Genomic DNA, 25,475 nt, shown 5'->3' with positions numbered 1-25,475 from the left:
AAATTGTTCCAAAAGTCTTTAACGAATCACTCCTGGCTTTGCTCTCTCCCTTCAGTACATTGGCAGTCTGGACGTGCCAAGACCCAACAGCCGTGTGGAGATAGTGGCCGCGATGAGGAGGATCCGGGTGAGTCATTGCATGCGTCTTCCTTCCTTCCTTCCTTCCTTCCTTCCTTCCTTCCTTCCTTCCTTCCTTCCTTCCTCCTTTCTCCTCCCCAACCTGCAGATATCTTCTGCTTACATTGAGCCGCTCAATGATGCAATCAGAGAAACGTTCTCTTCCCCCTGTGCCTTGTACTTCGCCACCTCCGAAAGAAAAAAGCACTCTGCCCTTGCCTTCCTTTCCCCAGGAGGCATTCAACCAGAAGGCTGGCTGGACTCCACTTCACATACGCCCCCGCCACCCCCACAAATGGCTGAGCCCACGGATGAGCTGCGTTTCCTCCTGGAACAGAAGCCCAGATTCTCTCAAGAGGCTAAGAAGGACTTCTGGGAATGAATGACTGCAGCTTAGGAGCTGTCTTCTGGAGAGTCTGTGGGGGGCACACATGGCAGTGCTAGACCAGGTGGTGCCTCTGTCCACTTCTGGCTCTGCAGTCAGTTTGCATTTCTCTTTCTCCTCTCCCGCGGCCCCCCCACCACTTTGCCTGACTTGAGGCAAGGCTGACTCTTTCTTGTCAGTTCTGAGAAGGAGAGCGAGGCCAAAGTGTCTCTTTTCATAGACTTGTAGAACTGTAGAACTGGAAGGGATTTCCAAGGGTCCTCTATTCCAGCCCCCCTGCAGGGCGGGATCACAGTGCAAGAACCCCTGGCAGGTGGCACTTCAACCTCTGTTTCAAAACCTCCAGCAGAGTCGTGTCCACCACCGTCTATAGCTCAGGTGCTCTGGAGCTGGCATGGCAACGTGCGTTGAATTTTTCAGCTTCCAGCTTCCAAAAATGGGAGCTGCTAAAAAAAGTTGTGACATGACTTGGGAATTCAAAACATATTGTACAGTCATTCCTCACGTTACGTTCTTTCAGGTTGCGTCCCGCGGCGAACCGGAAGTACCGGAAAGGGTTACTTCCGGGTTTCACGCTTGTGCATGTGCAGAGGCGCAAAATAACGTCATGCGCAGAAGCGGCGAATCGCAACCCGCGTGTGCGCAGGCACGCTGCTGCAGGTTGCGCTCTTTTCATGTTGCGAACGGGCCTCCGAAACGGATCCCGTTCACAGCCAGAGGTACCTCTGTATATTAAAAAGTTAACATAATTTAGTTTTGCTTGATGAGTAACAAAATTAGAAATACTGACTTTTCTATTGTTTTTGTGGAATTTCTGGGTGTACCAGGTGCTTCTGGGCCAGTTCTACAAAAACAGAAAGTGGGCCAAGTTTTCTTGGGGGATACAGAAGAGGTGCGCAGCAGAAGCTGCCATATGCAGTGCCCCCCCTTGCCACAAATTCCTGTTTTCAAAACAGGGAGGTGGGGGAGGGGATTTAGATCCCTGGGTTTTACTGCAACCCTCGGCTCCCCCCCACCTCTGTCCACTTGCCACATGAGCTGTTCAGAGTTGTATTGCATCAGCACCTGGAGGACTGCAGGCCCCCCCTCAACCAGTCCAGCTGCCCCCCCCCCCAGGGACTGGGTTTTTGCACCTGCTTCCACCCGTGAAGCCCGGCATCCAGTCTCCAGCTTGGGAGGCTGTTTGGGATAGCCTTGGCAGAGCACGGTGGGTGGACCAGTGATGGTCTGAGGTGGCCCCAGACCATCTCACCCCTCTGTTCACTGCACCAGGGAGTGCTCCTGGCAGCTCAGGGGATGGGCACTTGGCTTGGCACTAGGCTCAACCAAAGGCACTAGGCTCAACCTTGGGCGCCCCTTTCCCTAAGGGTTGCAAAGCTGGGAGGGGCCCCCTGGTTGGCAGCTACTAGTCAGAGGAGATAGTACTGAGCACTGGGTGGATGTGTGGATCTGGCAGATAACAGGCCCCTCTGCCCATAACCCTAATAATAATGTAATAATTTATTATTTATACCCCGCCCATCTGGGCGGCTTCCAACTGAATATTAATAACAATACAGCACCAGACATTAAAAACATGCCTAAAGAGGGCTGCCTTCAGTTGTCTTTTAAAAGTAAAATAGTTGTTTATTGCCTTGACATCTGATGGGAGGGTGTTCCACAGGGTGGGTGCCACCACCGAGAAGGCCCTCTGTCTGGTCCCCTGTAACCTCACTTCTCGCAATGAGGAAACCGCCAGAAGGCCCTCGGCACTGGATCTCAGTGTCCGGGCTGAACGATTGGGGTGGAGACACTCCTTCAGGTATACAGGACCGAGGCCGTTTAGGGCTTTAAAAGTCAGCACCATCACTTTGAATTGTGCTCGGAAACGTACTGGGAGCCAATGCAGATCTCTCAGAACCGGTGTTATGTGGTCCCAGCGGCCGCTCCCAGTCACCAGTCTAGCTGTCGCATTCTGGATTAATTGCAGTTTCTGGGTCACCTTCAAAGGTAGCCCCACGTAGAGCGCGTTGCAGTAGTCCAAGCGGGAGATAACTAGAGCATGCACCACTCTGGCGAGACAGTCCGCGGGCAGGGAGGGTCTCATCCTGCGTACCAGCTGGAGCTGGGAGACAGCTGCCCTGGACACAGAATTAACCTGTGCCTCCACGGACAGCTGTGAGTCCAAAATGACTCCCAGGCTGCGCACCTGCTCCTTCAGGGACACAGTTACCCCATTCAGGACCAGGGAATCCCCCACACCTGCCCGCCCCCTGTCCCCCAAAAACAGTAACCACCCACTCAGGGTCTCTGGGTGTTTTGCTGCGGATCCTAGGAAAAACACAAGTGCGGGCACAAGCCCTCGCCCACCACCACCATTGCAATTCACACCAAAATCCTGTTGCTTTCTCTGCTTCCACCCCGCTGTGCCAGCCAAAGGCCCTCCAATCCTGTTTTCCAACAGCTGCCTGCGCTCAGGTGCCTTGCAGGGGTTCTCCCTTAGGCTGCCCCCCTCCCTGTCGCCCTGTGGGCTCTGTAGGCTGGCATCCGCTAATCCCCTAATCAGCTGTGCTGAGTGGCTTTATGAAGCATCCTCCTTGTGTTCCGGGCCAGCTATTCCTCCCCCCCTTCCCCCTCCCCTTTTATAAAAAGGCTTCCGAGATTTAATAAGGAGGAAGGCATTCCTTGTGTTCGCATTTCCCAGCTGGGGCTCGGCGTGGGCGCCTTGCTTGTGACAGTTAATTGGCAGTTAGAAAGGGGTTGGGGGTGGGGAGGCCAGGCAGCGGCGTCAGTGGAGGAAAGGGGGACGGGACCTATGTGCTCCCAAGCAAAGCCAAGTCTACGTGACAAATCCTAAAGCAGTTTCAAGCATGCCAAAGGTCTATAAAATTGTGTGTGGCATGGAGAAAGAGGAAATGGCACCTCCCTCTCTCCGTCCGTCAGAACTTGGCACCCAGTGAAGCTAAATGATAATTAATAATAATAATAATAATAATAATAATAATAATAATAAATTTTTATTTATACCCAGCCCTTCCCGGTTCAAAAACCGGGCTCAGGGCGGCTAACAACAAATTCAAAACACTTTAAAACACTTAATTATAAAAGCAGCATAAAAACATGAATGACAATAAAAATCAAAAATCAATTAGATAATCCTCAGGGCTAGCTGGCTGAATTGGTCCTACTTGGGCCAGCGAGGAGGTCAGGAGAGAATTAGCAGTGGGGTCTCAGAGCAGGTGATCTTCATAAAAGGGGAGGGAAGAGAAGGGAAATGATGATGGAAGATTCAGCTTCCAACATAAAAAGGAGTGCTTCTTTGCACAATGCGTAGTTAACCTGTGGAACTCCCGCCCACAGGAGGCACATTCATGGAGGAGAGGGCTGTCCATGGCTCCCAGCCATGATGTCCACAGTTGGAGACAGCAATGTTCAGACCCAGACAGAGGCAGGAGAGGAGGAGTTTTGGATTTGATATCCCGCCTTTCACTCCCTTTAAGGAGTCTCAAAGCGGCTGACATTCTCCTTTCCCTTCCTCCCCTGCAACAAAAACTCTGTGAGGTGAGTGAGGCTGAGAGACTTCAGAGAAGTGTGACTGGCCCAAGGTCACCCAGCAGCTGCATGTGGAGGAGCGGAGACGCGAACCCGGTTCACCAGATTATGAGACTACCGCTCTTAACCACTACACCAGGAGCTGGGTAGACTTGCCCTGCGTCTCAGAGGACTAAGCTGGCCAGGGCTCCCCGCCAGGAACATGCCAGACCGACATTGTCATGCCAAGATTGCCCCATGCCTCCCAGCTGACTTGGGAACTCCTGCCCTGGGCCTCAGGCAAGCTCTGCGCAGGCCTGGCTATGCTTCTGAAACCACAGAAAGGGAGAAGGCTCTCATGCTTGGCTCTGCTTGCAGGTTTCATCCAGACACCTGGAGGCCTGACCCAGCAGCGCCCTCTTATGTTCAGCACCAGGCTCCTGATCAGGACACCTGGAGGGATGGGAGCTGTAGTTTTCTGAAGGGGGTGGGGGTGCCTGCAAGGAGGGTGAGAAAGTTTTCCGAATCCTGTGCTAAACTGCAGTCTTCAGGGTCCTTGTGAGGAAGTCTGCAATAAGAGCTGAGCATTTTAGGAACCTTCTCCAGCCAAATATGAAATGTCACAGGATCGGACTGACACTTTTAAAACGGTTTGCAAATGGGATAAAACAATGCAAATATCACTGAGAAAAATTAACAACAATAATTTAAGACCTTTCGGAAGTTAAAATAATGATGAACTAAAAGCAGATTAAGACTCACACCAACCTTCTATTTTTTCCCCCCAGTACATTTTTATTCAAATTACACAAAGAAAATATACAAATAAACATACCGATAAGCATATCAGTATACATATAAGTACATATTTACATAATTTATTATTTCCCTTCCCCAAATTATACAAAAAATCATAAAAAGAAAAAGAAAATCATAATATTTCGGGCTCTGCCGAGCCCTGGACTCCCCTCCACCCTTTTGGTAAGTATCAAATAAATTCCACAATCACGTATTTTGTTTTTATTCTTAAAAGTTAATCACTCACTGTTAGATTTATTCCAACCCCGCCAGTTTCCTCTACAAATTGGTTCCGATATAATTCCAATATTTATTCCAATTTTCATGAAATTTCTGTTCATCTTGGTCTCGTATTCTACCTGTTAGTCTAGCAAGCTCGGCATAGTTTACCATTTTGACCTGCCAATCCTTTATACTGGGTATGGTTTCCGTTTTCCAGTTTTGTGCCAACATAATTCTTGCAGCTGTGGTGGCATAAAGAAATATGTTCTTATCTCCAACCTTCTAAACTTCTGGGTTGGCATGTCTAAACAAAAATGCTTTTAGCAGGCACCAAAAGGAGTATAGCAAAGGCTCCTGACATCAGGTAAAGGTAAAGGTACCCCTGCCCATACGGGCCAGTCTTGACAGACTCTGGGGTTGTGCGCCCATCTCACTTAAGAGGCCGGGGGCCAGCGCTGTCCGAAGACACTTCCGGGTCACGTGGCCAGCGTGACAAGCTGCATCTGGCGAGCCAGCGCAGCACACGGAAAGCCGTTTACCTTCCCGCTAGTAAGCGGTCCCTATTTATCTACTTGCACCCGGGGGTGCTTTCGAACTGCTAGGTTGGCAGGCGCTGGGACCGAGCGACAGGAGCGCAACCCGTCGCGGGGATTCGAACCGCCGACCTTTCGATCGGCAAGTCCTAGGCGCTGAGGCTTTAACCCACAGCGCCACCCACGTCCCTGGCACCCACGTACCTGACATCAGGTAGAGAGTTCCAAAATTACAGGTGCTGCCACCCTACGAGATCGAGTTCCCACAAATGCCAGAACGGGTATGATGTGGCCAGTCCCACAGATCGAAGCAGGCGAGTGTGCATATAACAAACAAAGGCAAAATATTTGCACACTGACTCTCAGCAGTTTTAAGGCATCCCTTTCTCACAAAGCTGCTGGATGCGAGATTTGGCTTCAGTGTTTCAGGACTTTACTTTGAAGCCATGCTGGTAAAGTTGTCCATAGCACAGGTGTCCCCCTTGCCTCCTACCTGCTGCTCAGGGGGGGGTGGGGAACCCAAAATGAGTGGTGGGAGCCCTCTGTTCTTTTGAGAGCTCCTGGATCCACCCAGAGACACAGCCATGCCCCCCCCCCCCCAGGCTGGTTTATTGGCAAGAGGTGTTCTTTAACAAGCAGAGAGAAAGCTCAGCCCTTGGAGCAGAATGTAAATTTGGTGGATGTAAATTTGGTGCTTGCTGGGTTGGCTTGACATTAAGGCTAAGCTAAGCCTGCATTTAAATGTGTGTGGGGGGTTTTTCTGCGTTGAAAATTGCCAGCCTTTCTTCTGGATTATTAGTAGCCTCCTGGAGCCACCGACTTTTTCTGCGACTGACTGAGCTGTAGCTAATCCTCCCTCCTCCCCAGCCAATTCCCCCAGCTTTGACAGTGACAGTGGATGTCATTATTCTTGCCGCTTGAATATTAAGTGGGGCGGCGATTGATGCGCTCGTTGGCAGGCGCATCCTGGCCCCCATTACATTCTGGTTCTTTGTAGCCTATGCTTGCTTTCAGAGCCTGGGGGTGGTTTAGGAAAGGGCCTCACCCTGAGACCAGCTGCTGGTCTATCTAGCCCAATGTTGTCCATAATTGGTGTGAGGGAAGCTGCAGACCTCCAGGCGTGGCTGGACTACAACTCCCATCCTCCCTGGTTGTTGGCCGCACTTGCTGGGGCTGATGGAAGTTGTAGTACTGGAGGGCCAAAGGTTAACACCCCCCCCCCCCGGGTCTGGTCTGAACTGACTGGCGGCCTCTGCCTTCCAGGGCCCTAGGCCAGGGACATTCCCAAGCCCTACCTAGAGATTAGTTTTATTTTAGGGGGAGGTTATTTGTTTGGTTTTGTTTTGTTATGCATTTTGCATTCTCATTCTATATGCTTATGTTGTGAACCACCCTGTGATCTTCGGATGAAGGGCTTTGTGCAAATTTAATTAATGATGGTGATGATTATGATGATAATAAATATCTAACCTTTATCTCCCAGGAGCTCAAAGTGGAGTACATGGCTCTTCTCCCCACTCCTCACTGAATCCCCACAACAGCAACCCTCAAGGTAGGTTAGGCTGAGTGGCCCAAGGTCAGCCCACGAGAGCTTTGTGGCTGAGCGGGGATTCGAACCCTGGTGCTTATCTGATGCTGCAACCACTACACCACGCTGGTGCTCTGCTACTGGGGATTGAACTTGCAACCTTCTGCATGCAAAGTGGATGATCTACCATTGAGATACGACTCTTCTTATGCCACTCACAGCGTTAAATGGAACAGGTTGCACGCCTCCTTTCTCTCCATGGCAAGATAATTCGTTCAGGCTTTGCCTCTGGAGGTGCAGTGTCAGAGCAAGGCCAAAGCAAGCTCAGAGTGCCTTGCTAGGACCTGGGAGGCCAGGGTTCAAATCCTCATCTCACCTATCAGGCTATTGCCTCTCAGCGTGACTTACCTCGCAGGGTTGTTGTGAGAGGCTAACATGGGAAGAGGGAGAGCCAGGCATGCCACCCTGGAGGAAAAGGTGAGATAGACATGCAAAATATAAATCTATTAACCCCCCCCCCCCGAGAACCCAGGTTAATACAAGGGAAGCAGAGAGGCAAGCTGGCACTGAAACCATAAATCACATTTTCAGAATAAGTAAATAAACCAAACACAGGGTTGAAAGTCAGAAGGCAGCAAAGCCAACGTTGCAGCCATATTCCTACCAGCAATCCATCAGTCAGGAGCCTTGCTTTAAAAGAGAGGATTTAACCTGGCACCTGAATGCTACAATTGAAGACACTTATTTGGGGGTGCCACCAGCGAAAAGGCCCTACCCCTTGGCATGTGCGTTTGGGGGTGGGAAGTTCCTGAAGAACTGCCTCAGAAGAAGGTTTTTAAGGCCACCTATAGGGCTGCCATTTCCCTGCCTGTTTTATCCTTTGCAAACAACCCTCCGAGGTAGGCTTGTCTGAGAGAGAGGCCTCCAGTTCTTTCAGCCTGGCATGTAACTGCTGCACTGGTGGTGAGGAACATCTGTGGCACTCCAGATGTTGTCAGGATCCCAGCACCCATCAGCCCCAGCCACCTGGAGGTCTATGCCCCGCATCCGCTTCACTACGCTTCCCTGCCTCTCAGTGTGGGCTAATTGAAGTTGGGAGGTTGACGGATCAAGCCTCTGCCTTTTAGCTGATGGAAACATTTAAGAATTGATTGAGCCAAAGTTAAATGGGGACAGTACAAAACCTCAGCAAAGTTTCCTTGTTCAGAACCATCAAGGATAGGCAGAGAGGTGAAAATGAAAAGACAGGCCTGTCTAGACCAAGCAAAGTGCCGTATTTTTCGCTCCATAAGATGCACCTAGTTTTTAGAGGAGGAAAACAAGAAAAAAAATATTCTGAACGAAACCGTGGAAGAATGATTTTTGTGGTTCATGCCGTGGCCACAGACATGATATGTGATTTGATGGTGAGTTTGGGCTAGCCCAATGCAAAAATCCCGAGGATCCACGTGGATCTGTGCTTTGTAACCATGTTTTTGCGCCATTGTGGCCCCACGAAACTGGATGCGTGGGGGGGGGGGAGTTTGTGCAGGCTGTAGCCATGGACAAGCTATGTGATCTGATGGTCAATTTGGGGTGACCCATTGTAAAAATCCTGAGGATCCATGGGCTTTTACCTCCCCCCTCCCAGGCAGCCTCCTTTGTTGCTAGTGTCCCTTATCTCGCTCCCGATCGCTTGCCGATCAGCTGGTTTGTTTCAACACCCCCTTCCCTCTTTCAGAAAAAAAGAAAAGAAAGCATGATCTGCTTTTCGCCCCTGGGCAATTCGGCTCCAGGAACCACGCATTCGCTCCATAAGATGCACAGACATTTCCCTTTAATTTTTAGAAAGAAAAAAGTTCGTCTTATGGAGCGAAAAGTAATAGCTCCATAGCACTGCTGTGGTCTGCCTTGGTCAGGCCACAACTGGAGTCCTGTGTCTGGTTCTGGGCGCCACAATTTAAGAAGGATGTTGACAAGCTGGAAGGTGTGTGGAGGAGAACAACCAGGATGATCAAGGGTCTGGAAACCAGGCCTTTTGAGGAGTGGTTGAGGGAGTTGGGTCTGTTTAGCCTGGAAAAGAGGAGACTGAGAAGCGATGTGGTAGCCACCTTCAAATAAAGGCAATTACCCATTTAGACATGTCTGATTGATATGCGATTGCACACACACACGTGCAGCGCCAAACCTGGAAGTGACCTGAAAATGTCACCAAAATGGCACTAGAAGGTTGGGGCAGTGTGGAATGGAACGTTTAACATGAGCCCCACTGGGGTCCAGAATGTAACCCAAAGAAAGACTGCCTGGACCTGGAGGGCTGTCACACGGAAGATGGAGCAAGCTTGTTTTCTCCTGCTGTGGAGGGTAGGACTCGAACCAATAGCTTAAAATTACAAGAAGATTCTGACTCAACATCAAGAAAAACTTTCTGACAGTAGGGGCTGTGTAACAGTGGGACGGTCTCCCTCGGGAGATGGTGGGCTCTCCTTCCTTGGAGATTTTTGAGCAGAGGTTGGATGGCCATCATGGATGCTTTAGCTTGTGATTCCTGCGTTTCAGAGGGTTGGACTAGATGACCCCTGGGGTCCCTTCCAGCTCCACAGCTCTGTGATTTGACACTTTTTTGGGTCCTAGCACTTAGTGCTGTAACCCTGAATGCGTCCCTGCTCAGTAACTCCTTTGGAGAAGGGTGTGCTTCTGTAGCAAACAAAGGTCCTGCTCTGCTAAGCCCAGCAGTTTTGGTTACCATTGCAGCTGACCACCACCCCTCCTCTTTCGTCTTCTGGGTGACATTCCCAGGCTGGTGGTGCTCCTGGTGCTATTGGTTGCCAACCCTGTAAAGACAAGCTGCAGTCCTGAAGAGGAGGTTGAAAGCTCTGAAAGTCATGGATTCAGTACAGGCAGTGGGCCAAACTGATCCTTCGGGAGCAGCTATGAACCACAGATCTCAGCCACGGGAAACTGGCTCCGTAACACACACTAAGCAAGTTCCTAGCCCTCATAGGTGAGAATAAGCATTTTATAGGGAAGCTTTTAATGTTGAACAGACCATGTATTTTAATACTTTGTTGGAAGCCACCCAGGGTGGCTGGGGAGACCCAGCCAGATGGGCGGGGTATAAATAATAAATTATTATTATTATTATTATTATTATTATTATTATTATTATTATTCAAAATAATAATAATCTAAAGCCAGTTGAAGAGAAGCTGAGAAAGGTTTAGCATAACCAAGGGGGTGGATTCAGTGCCATGAAAAATCTCCCATCTCCCCCACTCAATGACTAGAAAATTAAGGTAAATTACACTCCTACTGTTTGCCTCCAAGTCTGCTTTAGCTTGCAGAGTTTGTGGCACAGGTTTTTGCTCTTGAGCAAGGACGAAAAGAGCAGAGATACCGTCCTTTGGCCTCCTTGCTCTGCTGCCTCAAAATTAATCTGTTCTCCTCTCCTACGCCTTAATTGTTAATAGAGAGGCAGGCGTGACTTTTCCCCAGAAGGGTCATTATTCTATGGGTAAGTCAGCTCCAGAGCCAGTCGAAAGTTGCATGCAAGAGCATGCCAGCTGTGCATGTGTGCACCTCCCACCCTCCACCCTGGGGGGACTGGTTTTGCCCCAGGCTTTCTGTTGGAAACCACACAGGGCTCTCCCAGTGACACCCTCTCTAAATGTGGATTTGCACGATGCTATAATGCGAAGTCGGTGGAGAATTCATATTTTGTTCCCCCCTAAAAAACCCTACTGGGATTCTGTCCCTTTGGGGGAATGGTCAGGAGATGCCAGGGCCGTCTTAAGCATATCTGGCGCTGTGGTGCAAAGATCCCTTTGGCGCACACACACACCCTTTCCCAGAGTTTCAGCCTTTTTTTAGGGCTGGAGGAGGTGGGTAGCTCGTTCGGTGTTCCCCAGACTCTCGCCTGGCGCCCTCCAGAACTTGGCGCCCTGCGCCACTAGCCTCTATGGGTAAGGCGGGCCTGGGAGGTGCACTGCAATAATACAACTGCAGGCCTCATTCACAGGCAGCTTCACGTGCTGATTGCATTGGGCGCCTTTTTGCAGTATTGCAGCAGCAGCCCTGCAAGCCAGGAGCAACACCCCCCCCCCCAAATAAGGCGTCAGGTTTCAAAATGTTTAAGAGCCTCTTCGGTGCTTCAGCAGCACGCTCCATTGTCTCTTGAGACAGATCGACGCCAACAAAGAGCATAAGAAGAGCTTGCTTCTACTTTATAGGTTATCTTTCAAGAAGTGGCTGTTTTCTGTAGTTTGTGCAAGGTGCTGAGAGGTGTTAGGAGAGCCACCCCTGTTCCCCTCCCAGAACTACAGTTCCCAGAGTGGTTTAACACAGGGGGTGATGGAGCCAGCTTGTTTTCTCCTGCTCTGGGAGGTAGCACCCAAACCAGTGGATTCAAATTTCAAGCAAGGAGATTGAGATTAAACCTATAGCACAATATTCTGTACTCACCAAATGCCACAATAGGAACCCCCCCCCCCCCCAAATTAGGACCTGACGGCAACAGAGTCTGAAGGCATAGGCTCTTTCTCAGTGCCTGGAAGTTAGTAGCCTATTTCCTCTAAATGTGGAGGGATGCCTCCCTCTGCAGTAGTGAGTTCCATAGGCACTGCACCGAATTGGCTTTGAGAGACTGCCCTGAGTTCCAGAACAATGGGAGAGGGAGAAAACCCCCTCTCTCTATCTGCACTCCGTCAGCGACCCACCTGGCAGGACTGTAAGGAAGACACGTACGGAAGGATGCAAGTTATCTTTGGACTATCTGGGTATTCTACTTTGCAGTGGAGAGAGGGCTTTGCATAGGCAGGGCTCTTTAAAAATAATTATTATTATGTGCCAGGATAACCTGAGCTCAGTTCATGATTATGCAAATCATGAAGATTTGCATGCATTTTACATAATTCTACATTTCATCATGCAGAATGAGGAGTCCTCACCCCTGGCCTGCCGCAAGCGTTGCTTAGCCCCTCTCCATTTCCATCCTTATCTCTGCAAGGGCAAAAAAAATAGGCCTTTTTTATTAGCAATAGTAGAATAGAATAGAAAGCTAAAATCGCGATGTATCCCCTTGGGGTCGCTCCAATATATGGTGGCCGCCATCGCCATGGCCATCTCCTCCTGTCAGAGTGATGGTCACTCTGTTAGCTGAGAAGAAAATGCCGCAGTTATGAGATCACGTTCCAGGGATGATTGATAGCAGATGGGCTGATGGATCAGCCTGCAAAACATGTAATCTCTAAGCAATGGTGACCTTTTAATGCCATGCTCAGAATTGCTGGAACTGGATTCCCAAGAGCCGTGTGGGTGGGGTGGGGGGGCGTGCCTGCTGCTGGCGCAGTCTCTGCAAGCTTGTGTGAATGCTGATTTGGGTTAGCCAAGGAGGGGTCAAGGAGCTAAACTAAACATGATGGATAGACCTCATTTGGAGACATGGCTGCTTTGGGGACATGGCTGTCCGTGGGGAGGGGAGGGGGCGCAGATAAGCCATATCTTTAATTTTTAATTTTAATTTTAAAGAGTAAAAGATATAATACGAGCCCTTCTGGATCAAGCCAGTGGCCCTCCTACTGCAGCATTTTGTTGAACAGATGCCTGTTGGAATCCTGTACGCAGGACCCAAGCGCAAGAGCCATGCTTATTGATTTTACTTATTTCCTAAAATTTATACACCACTTGGTTGTAAAAAAACAACACCACCAAAAAACCAAAAAAAGAATAAAGCAATTATCAGTAAAAACAGCCAACGCTTATTTAAAACGTTAAAAAAAAGTAGTATTGGCAATAAATTAAAAACAACAACTACCAGGCTTTTAGAAGACATCTGAGGGCAGCCCTGTTTAGGGAAGCTTTTAATGTTTGATGTATTTTAATATTTTTTTGGAAGCCGCCCAGAGTGGCTGGGGAAGCCCAGCCAGATGGGCGGGGTATAAATAATAAATTATTATTATTATTATTATTATTATTATTATTATTATTATTATTATTATAGATTAAAACATACACCAACATTCTACAAGTCTGGGTAAAGGTAAAGGGACTCCTGACCATTAGGTCCAGTTGTGGCCAACTCTGGGGTTGCGGCGCTCATCTCGCTTTATTGGCCAAGGGAGCTGGCGTACAGCTTCCGAGTCATGTGGCCAGCATGACTAAGCCGCTTCTGGCGAACCAGAGCAGCACACGGAAACGCCGTTTACCTTCCCGCCGGAGCAGTACCTATTTATCCACTTGCACTTTGACGTGCTTTCGAACTGCTAGGTTGGCAGGATCAGGGACCGAGCAACGGGAGCTCACCCCGTTGTAGGGATTCGAACCGCCGACCTTCTGATTGGCAAGTCCTAGACTCTGTGGTTTAGACCACAGCACCACCCGCATCTCTACATGTCTGGGTACGGTTGCCTAAATGAAAATGGCCTTAGCAGGTGCCAGCAACAATACAGTGTTCTGACAAAGCATTGTGGATCCGATATAATTATGTGTAGGATCACACCAAGATTCTTGGGTGGCAGGTGTTAACCACTGTGCACACAGTGCAAAAAAGCACTGTGGATGCGGTCAGCGCATGAAGATTGGCTTTGTGCAGTGTCTGGTCAATGCAGTGATGGAATCATAGAGTCAGGAAGAACCTTAGAGACCATCTTCTCCAGCCCCTGCTTAGGGCAGGGCAGGGAATGCAGGAACGTAAGCATCCCTGGCAGAAAGCTGCCTGGCCTCTGCCTAAGTACCTCCGGCAAAGGAAGCAGGTTGTTGCAGTGGTGAATACCTCCTACCATAACGAAGTCTCTGCTGATGTTTAGCCAAAATCTGCCTTGTCTTGCCCTGCAGGGCAACATTGACAGCACCCAAGCAGAATACGCAGACCCTCCTCTCTTGGGGCACTTTCGAATGTCACCACTCCTGTGTGGGTGTTTTTGGAGGAGATCTCCTGGAAGAGTGCTGTGTGTGGCTGAGCATGATGTTCCTTTGTATCTGCCCAGCAACCTATAACTTTCCATTAAAAGGCCGCTGTCTCCAAACCGTCTCAATTTTTATTTTATTTCCTACCTGCCCTTTATCTGCTGCCTGGAAGGAAATGGTGGGAACCTCAGCAGGCTGCTGAAAATAATACCAGCTGGCCTTTGCTAATTCATATTATTATATCATTGGCAAGCTGAAAGGTGTGCAGAGGAGGGTGACCAAGGGCCTGAAAAGTAAGCCTTAGGAGGAAGGGCTGAGGGAACTGGGAATGTCTAGCCTAGAAAAGAAGAGACTGAGAGAAGATATGATAACCAGCTTCAAATATCTCAAGGTCTGTCCCATGGAAGATGGAGCAAGCTTGTTTTCTCCTGCTGCGGAGGGTAGGACTCGAACTCATGGCTTCAAGGTACAAAAAAGGAGATTCTGACTAAACATCAGGAAGAACTTTCTGACAGTAAGAGCTGTTTGACAGTGGAACGGTCTCCCACGGGAGGTTGCGGGCTCTTTTTCCTTGGAGGTTTTTAATCAGAGGTTGGATGGCCATCTGTCAGGGATTCTTTAGCTGAGATTCCTGGATTTCAGGGGGTTGGACTAGATGACCCTTAGGGTCCCTCCCAACACTGTGATTTTGACTCCTTGGCCTGCTGGTTTGGTTTTTTTAAACTGCCCCTGTTCTGATGTTGCCTGTGCTCCCCTTCTGAGCCGGAGCCAGTGCTGTACTGACAGATGAACACAGGCGTGGCCAGTCACGAAATGTACCTCCCCCCCCAGGAGGTGGCCAAGTCCTGGGATGGGGGCAGGCTGTGCGTTCGTGCACCAGGGGCGTGGGGTGCTCTGGCTGCTTCAGGAACGGTCTGTGTCATTATGCCATCTGGGCCCCGGCTTGTGCCAGCACAGAGAGCGATTCAAACAAGGTATCCTGGCGCCAGGAGGTGAGCGTGGGAGCCGGAAAACGGAGGCTTTTTACTCAAGAGCAACACCATCCTCCGCTCGCAAAGAAGCTCTTTTCGGGAGGCTGGCCTGGCTCCGTGCTCCTTTGCTTCCAAGAAGGGGTGAGGAGCCAAAGATTCTTCCAAACCAGCATTCCAACCCTTGTGGGGACCACCCCCTGGGAAAAGCCTAGCTGCGCTGTCCAGACATCTGACCCCCCCCCCCCCCCCGCACCCTCCAAGCCCTACTACCTTAAAGCAGGCTGCTTCAGCTTGCTTCATGGTGGGGCCATGCATGCCAGCCCCCGACCCCACGCTTCTCTTTCCTCCTCCAAACGTCATGCCTTCCACCTCTGCTTCTCTTCGGGGAGTCCTTTCTGTGAAGACTGGCTCAAGGGATTTTTGTTCTTTTCCCATGCTAAGTGAATGAATCTCTCCCCACCTCTCTCTGGCTTGGAAATCCATCCAGCCCGAAATAGCTCCTTTGCAATGAAGAGGAGAGGGAGGTCGGGTGTGTGTGTGTGTGTGTGTGTGTGTGTGTGTGTGTGTGTGTGTGGAGATGCATTATTTAGTATCCAGGATGCGCTTGGCGCCTTCTCTGCCCACACAAGACGGCAGCATTTGGGATTCTCCTTGTGTCTGCAGTGCCTCTGCAGAGACGCCTCTTGACTGCCAAAGGGAGGCCTGTGCTCATTAAACTCCCCACTCCCCCCGCCAAATAATTCCGATGAGGCTCCATCCATCACGCTCTTCTGCAAGCGCATTTCATTCTGCAAGTGGGACATGACTGATGCTTGTGAAATCATGCGCAGCCCTAAGAAGTGTGTACAGGGGAGGTGTTCACCTTCTGGCATCCTATTTTAGCTCAGGGTGGGATTGGCGGGGAGATCAGCAAATGAAATGCACATTTCACCAAATGCACATGTTTCATGTGCCGATGGACTCCGCTGCCATGTTGAGGGTGTTTTCTGGCATATATTAAGACGCAAGCGCATGGCTGGCTGGCTCCCACCGCATCATACTTCATTTGGTACTGATTTGGTACATACTGATATCCACTACTGCAAGGCCTTGTTGTTCCTGCAGGAACAGCCATCCTGTTGTCTTGTCTCACTTCAGATAAAACTCATTCGGGTTCAAATGTCGTATCCAGCCATGTACCGGTACTCTGGATCTATAATAATAATAATAATAATAATAATAATAATAATAATAATTATTATTATTATTATTATTATTATTATTATTATTATTATTATTATTATTATTATTTGTACCCCGCCCATCTGGCTGGGTTTCCCCAGCCACTCTGGGCGGCTTCCAACAAAGATGAAAGATACACTAAAATATCATACATTAAAAACTTCCCTGAACAGGGCTGCCTTCAGATGTCTTCTGAATGTCAGGTAGTTGTTTATCGCTTTGACATCTGATGGGAGGGCGTTCCACAGGGCGGGTGCCACCACCGAGAAGGCCCTCTGCCTGGTTCCCTGTAACTTGGCCTCTTGCAGTGAGGGAACCGCCAGAAGGCCCTCAGAGCTGGACCTCAGTGTCTGGGCAGAACGATGGGGGAGGAGACGCTCCTTCAGGTCTACTGGACCGAGGCCGTTTAGGGCTTTAAAGGTCAGCACCAACACTTTGAATTGTGCTCGGAAATGTACTGGGAGCCAATGTAGGTCTTTCAAGACCAGTGTTATATGGTCTCGGCGGCCACTCCCAGTCACCAGTCTAGCTGCCGCATTCTGGATTAGTTGTAGTTTCCGGGTCACCTTCAAAGGTAGCCCCACATAGAGCGCATTGCAGTAGTCCAAGCGAGAGATAACCAGAGCAAGTCGCCACCTGACTCTTTGTTTTGCTTCATTGCAAAATATTTAAACCACTTAGTAAAGTGTGTTTTTTTCTAAATAAAAACTTTAACAACAACAACAAAAGATCAGCAGGGTGGAATCTACACATGTGAAAATGCTTTTTTTAAAAAAATTGTTTTGAAAAATGCATTGAATCTGCTATAGCTCACAGTCGTCATCTGGTGTCACAATTGTATATTGCACTTTGCAACACATTCAAAATGTTATATTTGCAGCTGTATATCTGAGTCCCAGGTAAATTCAGAGCAGATAATATTTTATGCATGCATTTATTTATTAAATTTGTATACCACCCTTCATCCGTAGATCTCAGGGCAGTTAGCGGCATAAAAATACAAGATAAAAACACAAAATACATAATAAAAACAAGAACAAAAGGGGGGGAGGGAGATTAAAAGGTTTTTTAAAAAACGATTTCTTCACGAAGCTAACTTTTGGAATTCACTGACACAAAATATGGTGAGGGGCAGTGGCTTAGGAGGCTGTTGAAAAGGATTATATAAATTCATGGAGAAGTGGGGGCTATTTGGGGGCTAGTGGTCAGGGCACCTAAATGAAGCTTCCATGTTAACACAAAGTCTACCTCTGAATATTGCCGGTTGGGGACAGCAGAGATCCTGAGCCCTCCTTCTGGCCTTCTCAGAGGCATCTGGCTAGTTGCTGTTGGAAAAATGAGAAATTTTGGTCAGATCTCTCAGAGGCTCATAACAGGGAAGTCGGTGGTGGTGTAGTGGTTAATTGTTGGACTAAGACCCGGGAGACCAGGGTTCAAATCCTTCTTGGCCATAGAGTTCATTGGGTGACCTTGCGCCAATCACTGACTCTCTGCGTAAGCTCTACCTCACAGGGTGGTTGTTTTGAGGATAAAATGGGGGGGGGGGGAGGAAAACCTATGTACTTGAGCTCCATGGGGGGGCGGGGGGAATATGAGATAGAAATGCAGTAAATGACTGCATGAATATTCTCCATCCCCACACCAATAAAAGTTCAGGACTCTGATCATATCTTACCTTGGGATTAACGGTGCCCAAAATGCTTTTTGTGCAGCTTCAGTAAACATGTTTTGCCAGTTAAGCTTTCCGTTCTGGAGGAGGCAGGTGCCCATGTGCCCAGTGGGCATCTCCACCTGGGCAGGTGCTTGGCGGTGGTTGTCTCAGGGTGGGGGGTGGAGTTGGGGTCTTTCTGTGGCTGCTTTGGTCCTCTGAGATGGAAGCTAGGCGGAGGGAGAAGGGTGGTGCTATTACTGGCTTTCTAAACAGAGGCAGGACCAGGGTTGCTGCCAGGAGTCTCTTAACACTCCTGCATCGCACGGGGTTGGGCTAGATGACCTTTGGGGGTACCTCCCAACTCCATGATTCTGTCTTCTTTGTGTGAAGGGAGTTGTGCATTGGAATGCAGGCCCATAAGGAAATGTGAACCAGAAGGGCGGTGCAAATGGAGGCAGAATCTGGCAGGGCCAACTGTGTTTTGTATGCTAAAGAAAAAGTAAGTTGGACTGGTTTCCTGTGTCCTTTACATGGTGCAAATATTTTTGTTGGTCATGCGCCATTTATCCCGATATGGAGTTAAGGCTCCAAAATGCTGGGAGTCATTTTCACACACACACACACATCATCATCATCATCATCAATTATTCCTAGCCTGGCAGCCGTGGAATCATAGAATGGTAGAGTTGGAAGGGATCTCCAGGGGTCATCTAGTCCAACCCCCTTCAATGCAGGAATCTCGGCTGAAGTACCCCTGATAGATGCCCATCCAAAGGAGAGCCCACCACCTTTTGAGGTAACGCATCCCACTGTCACGCAGCTCTTACTGTCAGAAAGTTCTTCTAAAGTTTAGCTGGCATCTCTCTTATTGTCGTTTGAATCTACAGTGGTACCTCGGGTTAAGAACTTAATTCATTCTGGAGGTTTGTTCTTAACCTGAGGTACCACTTTAGCTAATGGGGCCTCCTGCTGCAGCGGCACCTCCTCATCCTGAGGTAAAGTTCTTAACCTGAGGTACTATTTCTGGGTTAGCAGAGTCTGTAACCTGAAGTGTCTTCTAACCCAAGGTACCACTGTACTGGTTCAGGTCCCAACCTCTGAAGGAGCTGCAGCTGTCAGTCTTGCTCAAACATCCAAGTGGTTTGTTGTTGTTTAGTTGTGTCCAACTCTTCGTGACCCCATGAACCAGAGCACACCAGGCACTCCTTGTCTTCCACTGCCTCCCGCAGTTTGGTCAAACTCAGTTAGTAGCTTCGAGAACACTATCCAACCATCTCATCCTCTGTCTCCCCCTTCTCCTGGTGCCCTCCATCTTTCCCAACATCAGGGTCTTTTCCAGGGAGTCTTCTCTTCTCATGAGGTGGCCAAAGTCTTGGAGCCTCAGCTTCAGGATCTGTCCTTCCAGTGAGCACTCAGGGCTGATTTCCTTCAGAATGGAGAGGTTTGATCTTCTTGCTGTCCATGGGACTCTCAAGAGTCTCCTCCAGCACCAGAATTCAAAAGCATCAATTCTTCGGCAATCAGCCTTCTTTATGGTCCAGCTCTCACTTCCATACATCACTACTGGGAAAACCATAGCTTTAACTATACGGACCTTTGTCAGCAAGGTGATGTCTCTGCTTTTTAAGATGCTGTCTAGGTTTGTATCGCTTTTCTCCCAAGAAGCAAACCTGCTTTTAATAATTACAGTGGTGCCTCGCAAGACGAAAAGAATCCGTTCCGCGATTCTCTTCATCTAGCGGTTTTTTCGTCTTGCGAAGCAACCCCATTAGCGGCTTAGCGCTATTAGCGGTTTAGCGGCTTAGCGGCTGTTAAAGGCTTAGCGGCTGAGCTGCTAAAAGGCTATTAGCGGCTTAGCGGCTTAGAAAAAGGGGAAAGCGGGGGAAAAATGGCAAGACTCGCAAGACATTTTCGTCTTGCGAAGCAAGCCCATAGGGAAATTTGTCTTGCGAAGCAACTCAAAAACGGAAAACCCTTTCGTCTAGCGGGTTTTCTGTCTTGTGAGGCATTCGTCTTGCGGGGCACCACTGTAATAATAACAGTAGCGATTGAGCCCCTCTGATAGCAGATCCAGCGGCTTTTGGCCTCTTCTCCCGAACAGACAGATGTGTTCAGAACCTGCGCAGAGGAGCCAAAGCACAGGTCTCAGGAGGAGCCAATCCCATCACTCGCCCTGGGGTGCAAATATTCTTTGGCTTCCAGTTCCCTTTTCAAAGCAGTGAGCGGCTCTGCGTGAATGCTGAGGGCAGAAGAGGGCAGCAGCCAGCTGGCACCCATCCCTGGCATGGCTCCCCTTCTCACGCCTTGGAGAGGTGCTCAGCTCCAACAGCGCGAGGGGGCAGCCTCCGCCATCCTGAGGAAGCAGAAAGGGCTCTCCACGCAGCTGCACTGCCCTACTGGGGTATGGAGCTGTAGCAGCCCACGCCTGGGCCTCTAAAGCCCCAGCAGTTCAAAAGTGGAAACAGATCTCTTAGGAGGGCCTTTGCCCAGGGCTGATGGGAGTTGTAGTCTGAAACTGCTAGAAGGCCTCCTGGCTGGGGGAAAGGGTGTGTTCGAAGGAACAGGCAGCACCTGGCTCTGCCCTTGGGCAAAGGGAAGATTTTGGTTCCACAGGTGCATATCCGGTATGTGTGTGTGTTAGGGGAGAGAGAATCCATGTTCTTAGCCACAGGCAGAGGTTGCGGTGGCAATGCTTCTGAGCTTTGGCAGAGCGGCTGCTGTCCTTTCAGCAGGGATCATACCCTGTCCCTCTTTTTTGTGTAAACAAGAACACAGCTGGCTGGCCTGCATTCTTTCTTTCTTTCTTTCTTTCTTTCTTTCTTTCTTTCTTTCTTTCTTTCTTTCCTTCCTTCCTTCCTTCCTTCCTTCCTTCCTTCCTTCCTTCCTCCCTTCCTCCCTCCCTCCCTCCCTCCCTCCCTCCCTCCCTCTCTGTGTGTTCACACTTTGTGGCTAAATTTAGCTTTCTAAACAGCTTGCCCTGTGTAATAATTCATGGATTGATCAAGAGGTCACAGCTTAACGGGGACCAAGTGGTTGCCTGGGGCGGGGGCTGTTCTTGCCTGCTTGCTGCCTTCAACCCTGGACCCAGGGTTGTGGGTGGTGGGAGGCTAGGCTAATCCATCCTTCTGACTGAGTAGGTGGAGAGCAAACTTCAGGGCAGGGTGGAGAAAGGCTACTGATGGAAGGTCAAGCAAGGAAGGCTTAAAACACAGCTGAGACTGACCTTGGGACCCTTGCCTCTGAGTGCATGAAGCAAATGCAGGCGCCTCTGAGGATGTGCAGAGTTCACACATCTGCACCCCATTGAGTAAGCACAACTTGCATTCCAAGACGGTGCCCTTCAAATCAAAAGATGAAATCAGAGGGCCTTCTTGGTAGTGGCGCCACCCTGTGGAACACCCTTCCATCAGATGTCAAGGAAATAAGCAGCTATCTGACTTTCAGAAGACATCTGAAGGCAGCCCTGTTTTTAATGTCTGATTTTTATTGCATTTTTAATATTTTGTAGCTACCCAGCTACCCAGAGTGGCTGGAGAAACCCAGCCAGATGGGCAGGGTATAAATAATAAATTATTATTATTATCATCATCATCATTCGTCTGACTTTCTCTCCAAATGATTTTATTTGGGGTTTGGGGAGGGCTGTTTTCTTTGCTACAACACACACAAAAACTGCTCCGTTCTGCTGCTTCGTTCAAAACCCGCTTTAATGAATATTTAAGTGGTGCAGCCACATCTGGGGCCGTTTCAGTCTGACAGCCCCCCGCAAGTGGTCTTTGAACATTCCCACTGCAGGCCTGAGTTGCCTCCCTCCCTCCTGAGCTGAGATAAAAAAAGCCCAGCACATACAGTTAAGAGAGAGAGGAAGGGGGGGGGTGATGGGAAGCTTTGCTTCTGCACATGACTCTGGCAAACATCTAAGCTGAAGCATTCCTTCCTCACCCATCCTAGAATGTTCAGTTCACATTGAGTCCATGAAACATCGTACCCTGACCTGTTCTTAATGCATGGTTGACCACATCTATGGAATACAATAGTTATGCTCTGTTAAGTTTTGCTATATCAATCACTAGTAATAGTTTATATGCTCCTTTAAGTTTTGCTATATCAATCACTAGTTATAGTTTAATAAGGAGGTTTTCATGCCTGTCCAATTCTGTGTTCCCTTTCCCAACCTTTAATCTATTGATGATTAATGCCTATATGCAACCCTTGCATTGTATTTGTGTTAACCAATCAGCAACAAGCACATATGTGGCAATGCTGCAATATTCAATAAAAGGGACTCCCCGAGACATGCTCGGTAGATGCCTCCCATATGACACTTGCCATTCGTCTGTCGTTTATTTCAACCCAACGGGGGGGGGGGGGGTTGCAGTCTGCAATTAACAAAAATCAGGGTGGGCAATGCAGCAGGAGGCTTTGGGTGCAAATGGTTGCATTTACAAATTGACCAGCATGAAATCTAGAAGTGGAAATTGGATAGGTATTTTTATCCACTCACCATGTGACAGGGCTGCTGTCATGACCTCCCCCCCCCCACTGCAAAGCCTTGGGGCCAAGCTGGACGGCAACTGGCCGCCCTAATGCATCTCTCCGCCCTCTTCCTTCCCGCAGTATGAATTTAAGGCCAAGAACATCAAAAAGAAGAAGGTCAACATCATCATCTCTGTGGATGGAGTGAAAGTGATCTTGCGCAAGAAGCAGAAGGTGAGGAGTGGGGCCTAGATGAGTCACGCTGGAGAGCTGGGAGGGGGCAGGGAAAGGGCCCCCACCCTCTCATCCTGCAAAAAATGATCAAGGGGGTGGAGGGCAAACTCCCTTAGCAACATTTGAGACTTCTTGGTTTGGAAAGAAGGGGAGGGGAGAGTGTGAAAGTGTTGGAAATCATTGATTGCGGAAAATTGGAAAAGTGGTATTATACCGGCCAAAACAGAGCGGCTTGCCAGATTATTGGAGTATTACAATATATCCAAAACAATGGGAGAAATTGGAAGGATCTCAAAAGAGAAGATAGACAGGGACTGGAAGGTGTTAAAAGGATACTTGCAAAACCATATTGAAAAATCAGAACTATTAGAATAAACAAGTTCTGTTTTAAATACTGAAATACTAAATAAGACGGGTAACAGTGTGTAACAGAAAAAGAAGCATGAAATTAGGTTAGAGGTGTGTGATAGAAAGTAATAGAAGTGGAAAGAAATTGCAACTGAGTAGATTGGAAGTCTAAGACAAAGGTGGGGTGAGGGGTGGTGGATGGTGATGGGGAAAGGAGTGATCTGTGGGATTGAGTGTAGGTATGTTTGAACATTTTTAAGGATTGTATGAAATGTATGTTTGTATGCTTGTATATTCGCAATGTGTATTAATGCTGAATTATTTTAATAATAAAAACTTTTCAAATAAATAAGTAAACCAAATCATGCATGAGGCTGAAGAAGTAGATGGGCCTTTCATTTCCCTCTCTACTGATTCTAGAAACTAATGGGGTCCTCCAGTGATGCTGAGTGCTGGGAGATTCAGGACAGACGAAATAAAGTACACAGTTAGACTGCGGAACTCACGTCCACAGGAGGCAGAGATGGCCACCGACTTAGATTGCATTAAAAGGGCGCCAGGCAAATTCATGGAGGAGGAGAGGGCTATACTAATTCTTTGTTCCTGTCTGCAGAGAAAGGAGTGGGCCTGGGATGAGGGCAAGATGGAGGTCATGCACGACCCCGTATACAGGTACGTTGCTGCAGATTCTCCCTACTTGCATGCAAGGATCCAGCGCGGCTCCAAAGGTGTAATATAGCATCAAGTCATTCAAATATTCCCTTTGCAAACAATTAAGATTTATAAAAATAAATGGTGTTATCCACCTGTGAGTTCCATTGTTTTTGAGAATGAAGGTTCTGTGTACTCTTAAAGGAACCAAACTTTCATATATACTGGTGGCAGTGAGTGGCCATGTGCCTTAATAACTGTGATAAATAAAAACACAACATATATGCAAAGCTGCCCTATTATTCCACATTGCCCAGAGATGAAATGGAGCCAGATTGACCCCTGGCCCTTTGGTGGGCTAAAAGGTGGCCACTAGTGGCTCAGCTCCCTTCAGTTGCCCCACTGCCCATTGGGCATATATTGGTCCTGCTCTCCTCAATAGGGAGTGCCAACCCGGCCTCCGTTCCAGTTGGTCTCTGCAGTGCCAGCTGGCCTCTCTGTCTGTGCTGGTGCAAATTCCTGGGGTACCCCTGCTGACCCACCCAGGCAGTCCCTGACAGCTGTCCTCCGCACTACCAGATTGGCAAAGCTGCTAATTTGGTCCAGGTGGCTCAATCCCCTAAGCTGGTAATTGCTTCCACCTCATTGGAGTAAATCTGAAGGACAATCTGCCCAGCATTCCTGGGAAACAAGGGAAGGGTTTGGCACAGTGCAAGGCAACTCCCTTGGGATGCAGGTGGCGCAGTGGGTTAAACCACACAGCCTCGGACTTGTCTATCAGAAGGTCGCCGGTTCGAATCCCCACGACGGGGTGAGCTCCCGTTGCTCGGTCCCTGCTCCTGCCAACCTAGCAGTTCAAAAGGACGTTAAAGTGTAAGTAGATCAATAGGTGCCGCTCCGGCAGGAAGGTAAACGGTGTTTCCGTGTGCTGCTCTGGTTCGCCAGAAGCGGCTTAGTCCTGCTGGCCACATCACCCGGAAGCTGTATGCCGGCTCCCTCGGCCAATAAAGCGAGATGAGCGTCGCAACCCCAGAGTCGGCCACGACTGGACCTAATGTTCAGGGGTCCCTTTACCTTAAGGCAACTCCCAAGCTATGCTGTTACCATTCCCCTGTGCCCAGGACTTTGGAGACGCTTTTTCCTCCTGGTTCACTTTGCGGACCTCCCCTCTCCTCTCCTCTCCTCTCCTCTCCTCAGGATCTTCTACGTCTCTCATGATTCCCAGGACCTGAAGATATTCAGCTACATCGCCAGGGACGGTGCGAACAACTCTTTCCGGTGCAACGTCTTCAAATCCAAGAAGAAGGTGGGCTGGCTTGGGCGGGGGGCCCTTTGCGACGGGACCTCCTCCTTCCCCACCACTGCTGCTGCCTTTAACTCCCCCCGTCTCTCCTTGTGCTAAGGTGGGCCTTCTCTCTCCCCACAGACGCAGGCCATGCGGGTGGTTCGGACAGTGGGCCAGGCCTTCGAGGTCTGTCACAAGCTGAGCCTCCAACATGCCCTGCAGAATGCCGATGGCCAGGCGGATGGAGCCAGCAACAACTCCGCGGATGACCCCCAGGTGGAAGGTGAGGGGTCTGGGTCAGATCTGCGTGGGCATTTCAAAAGGGTTGGGGCTTGGTTTCTTTCTTTAAATTTAAAATACCTGCCTGGTGGTAGCCTTTCTCCCCAGAAGGAGGAGGATAAACACTGACTGGTTTTGGAAGCGTCAGGAGGCACTCAAAAGAAGATGAGAGGATGGATTCCCCCACCCCAGCAAATTGGTGTTTGCTTGTTTATTTAAATAACTATTACTTCTTTCTTATTTCATAAATTTTATATATGGCTAGATGTTAGGGAGCATGGAATCATAGAACTGTAGTATTGGAAAGGATGCACTGGCTCCCGGTGGAGTACAGGGTCAGATTAAAGGTGCTGGTTTTGACCTTTAAAGCCCTTCACGGCCTAG

The 25,475-nt window shown here is 49.1% G+C and overlaps 1 protein-coding gene across 2 annotated transcripts in view; it reads left to right on the top strand.

The window, feature by feature from the left end:
* The window catches only part of LOC114589048 (carboxyl-terminal PDZ ligand of neuronal nitric oxide synthase protein-like), a 54,271-nt gene that overhangs the window by 13,522 nt on the left and 15,274 nt on the right, over positions 1–25,475 (top strand). The window contains exons 2-7 of one of the 2 annotated variants that reach the window (XM_028715029.2): positions 56–127; positions 7,049–7,117; positions 22,436–22,528; positions 23,490–23,548; positions 24,725–24,833; positions 24,954–25,095. In XM_028715029.2, coding sequence (XP_028570862.2) covers positions 23,520–23,548; positions 24,725–24,833; positions 24,954–25,095 — 280 coding nt within the window. In that variant the 5' untranslated portion in view covers positions 56–127; positions 7,049–7,117; positions 22,436–22,528; positions 23,490–23,519. The remainder of the gene's footprint in view (positions 1–55; positions 128–7,048; positions 7,118–22,435; positions 22,529–23,489; positions 23,549–24,724; positions 24,834–24,953; positions 25,096–25,475) is intronic. The other variant, XM_028715026.2, reaches the window with a different exon arrangement.

Source organism: Podarcis muralis, chromosome Z (assembly GCF_964188315.1).
Source record: "Podarcis muralis chromosome Z, rPodMur119.hap1.1, whole genome shotgun sequence".
In the NCBI taxonomy this organism is placed as follows: Eukaryota; Metazoa; Chordata; class Lepidosauria; order Squamata; family Lacertidae; genus Podarcis; species Podarcis muralis.
This window is presented reverse-complemented; position numbering and strand designations above follow the sequence as displayed.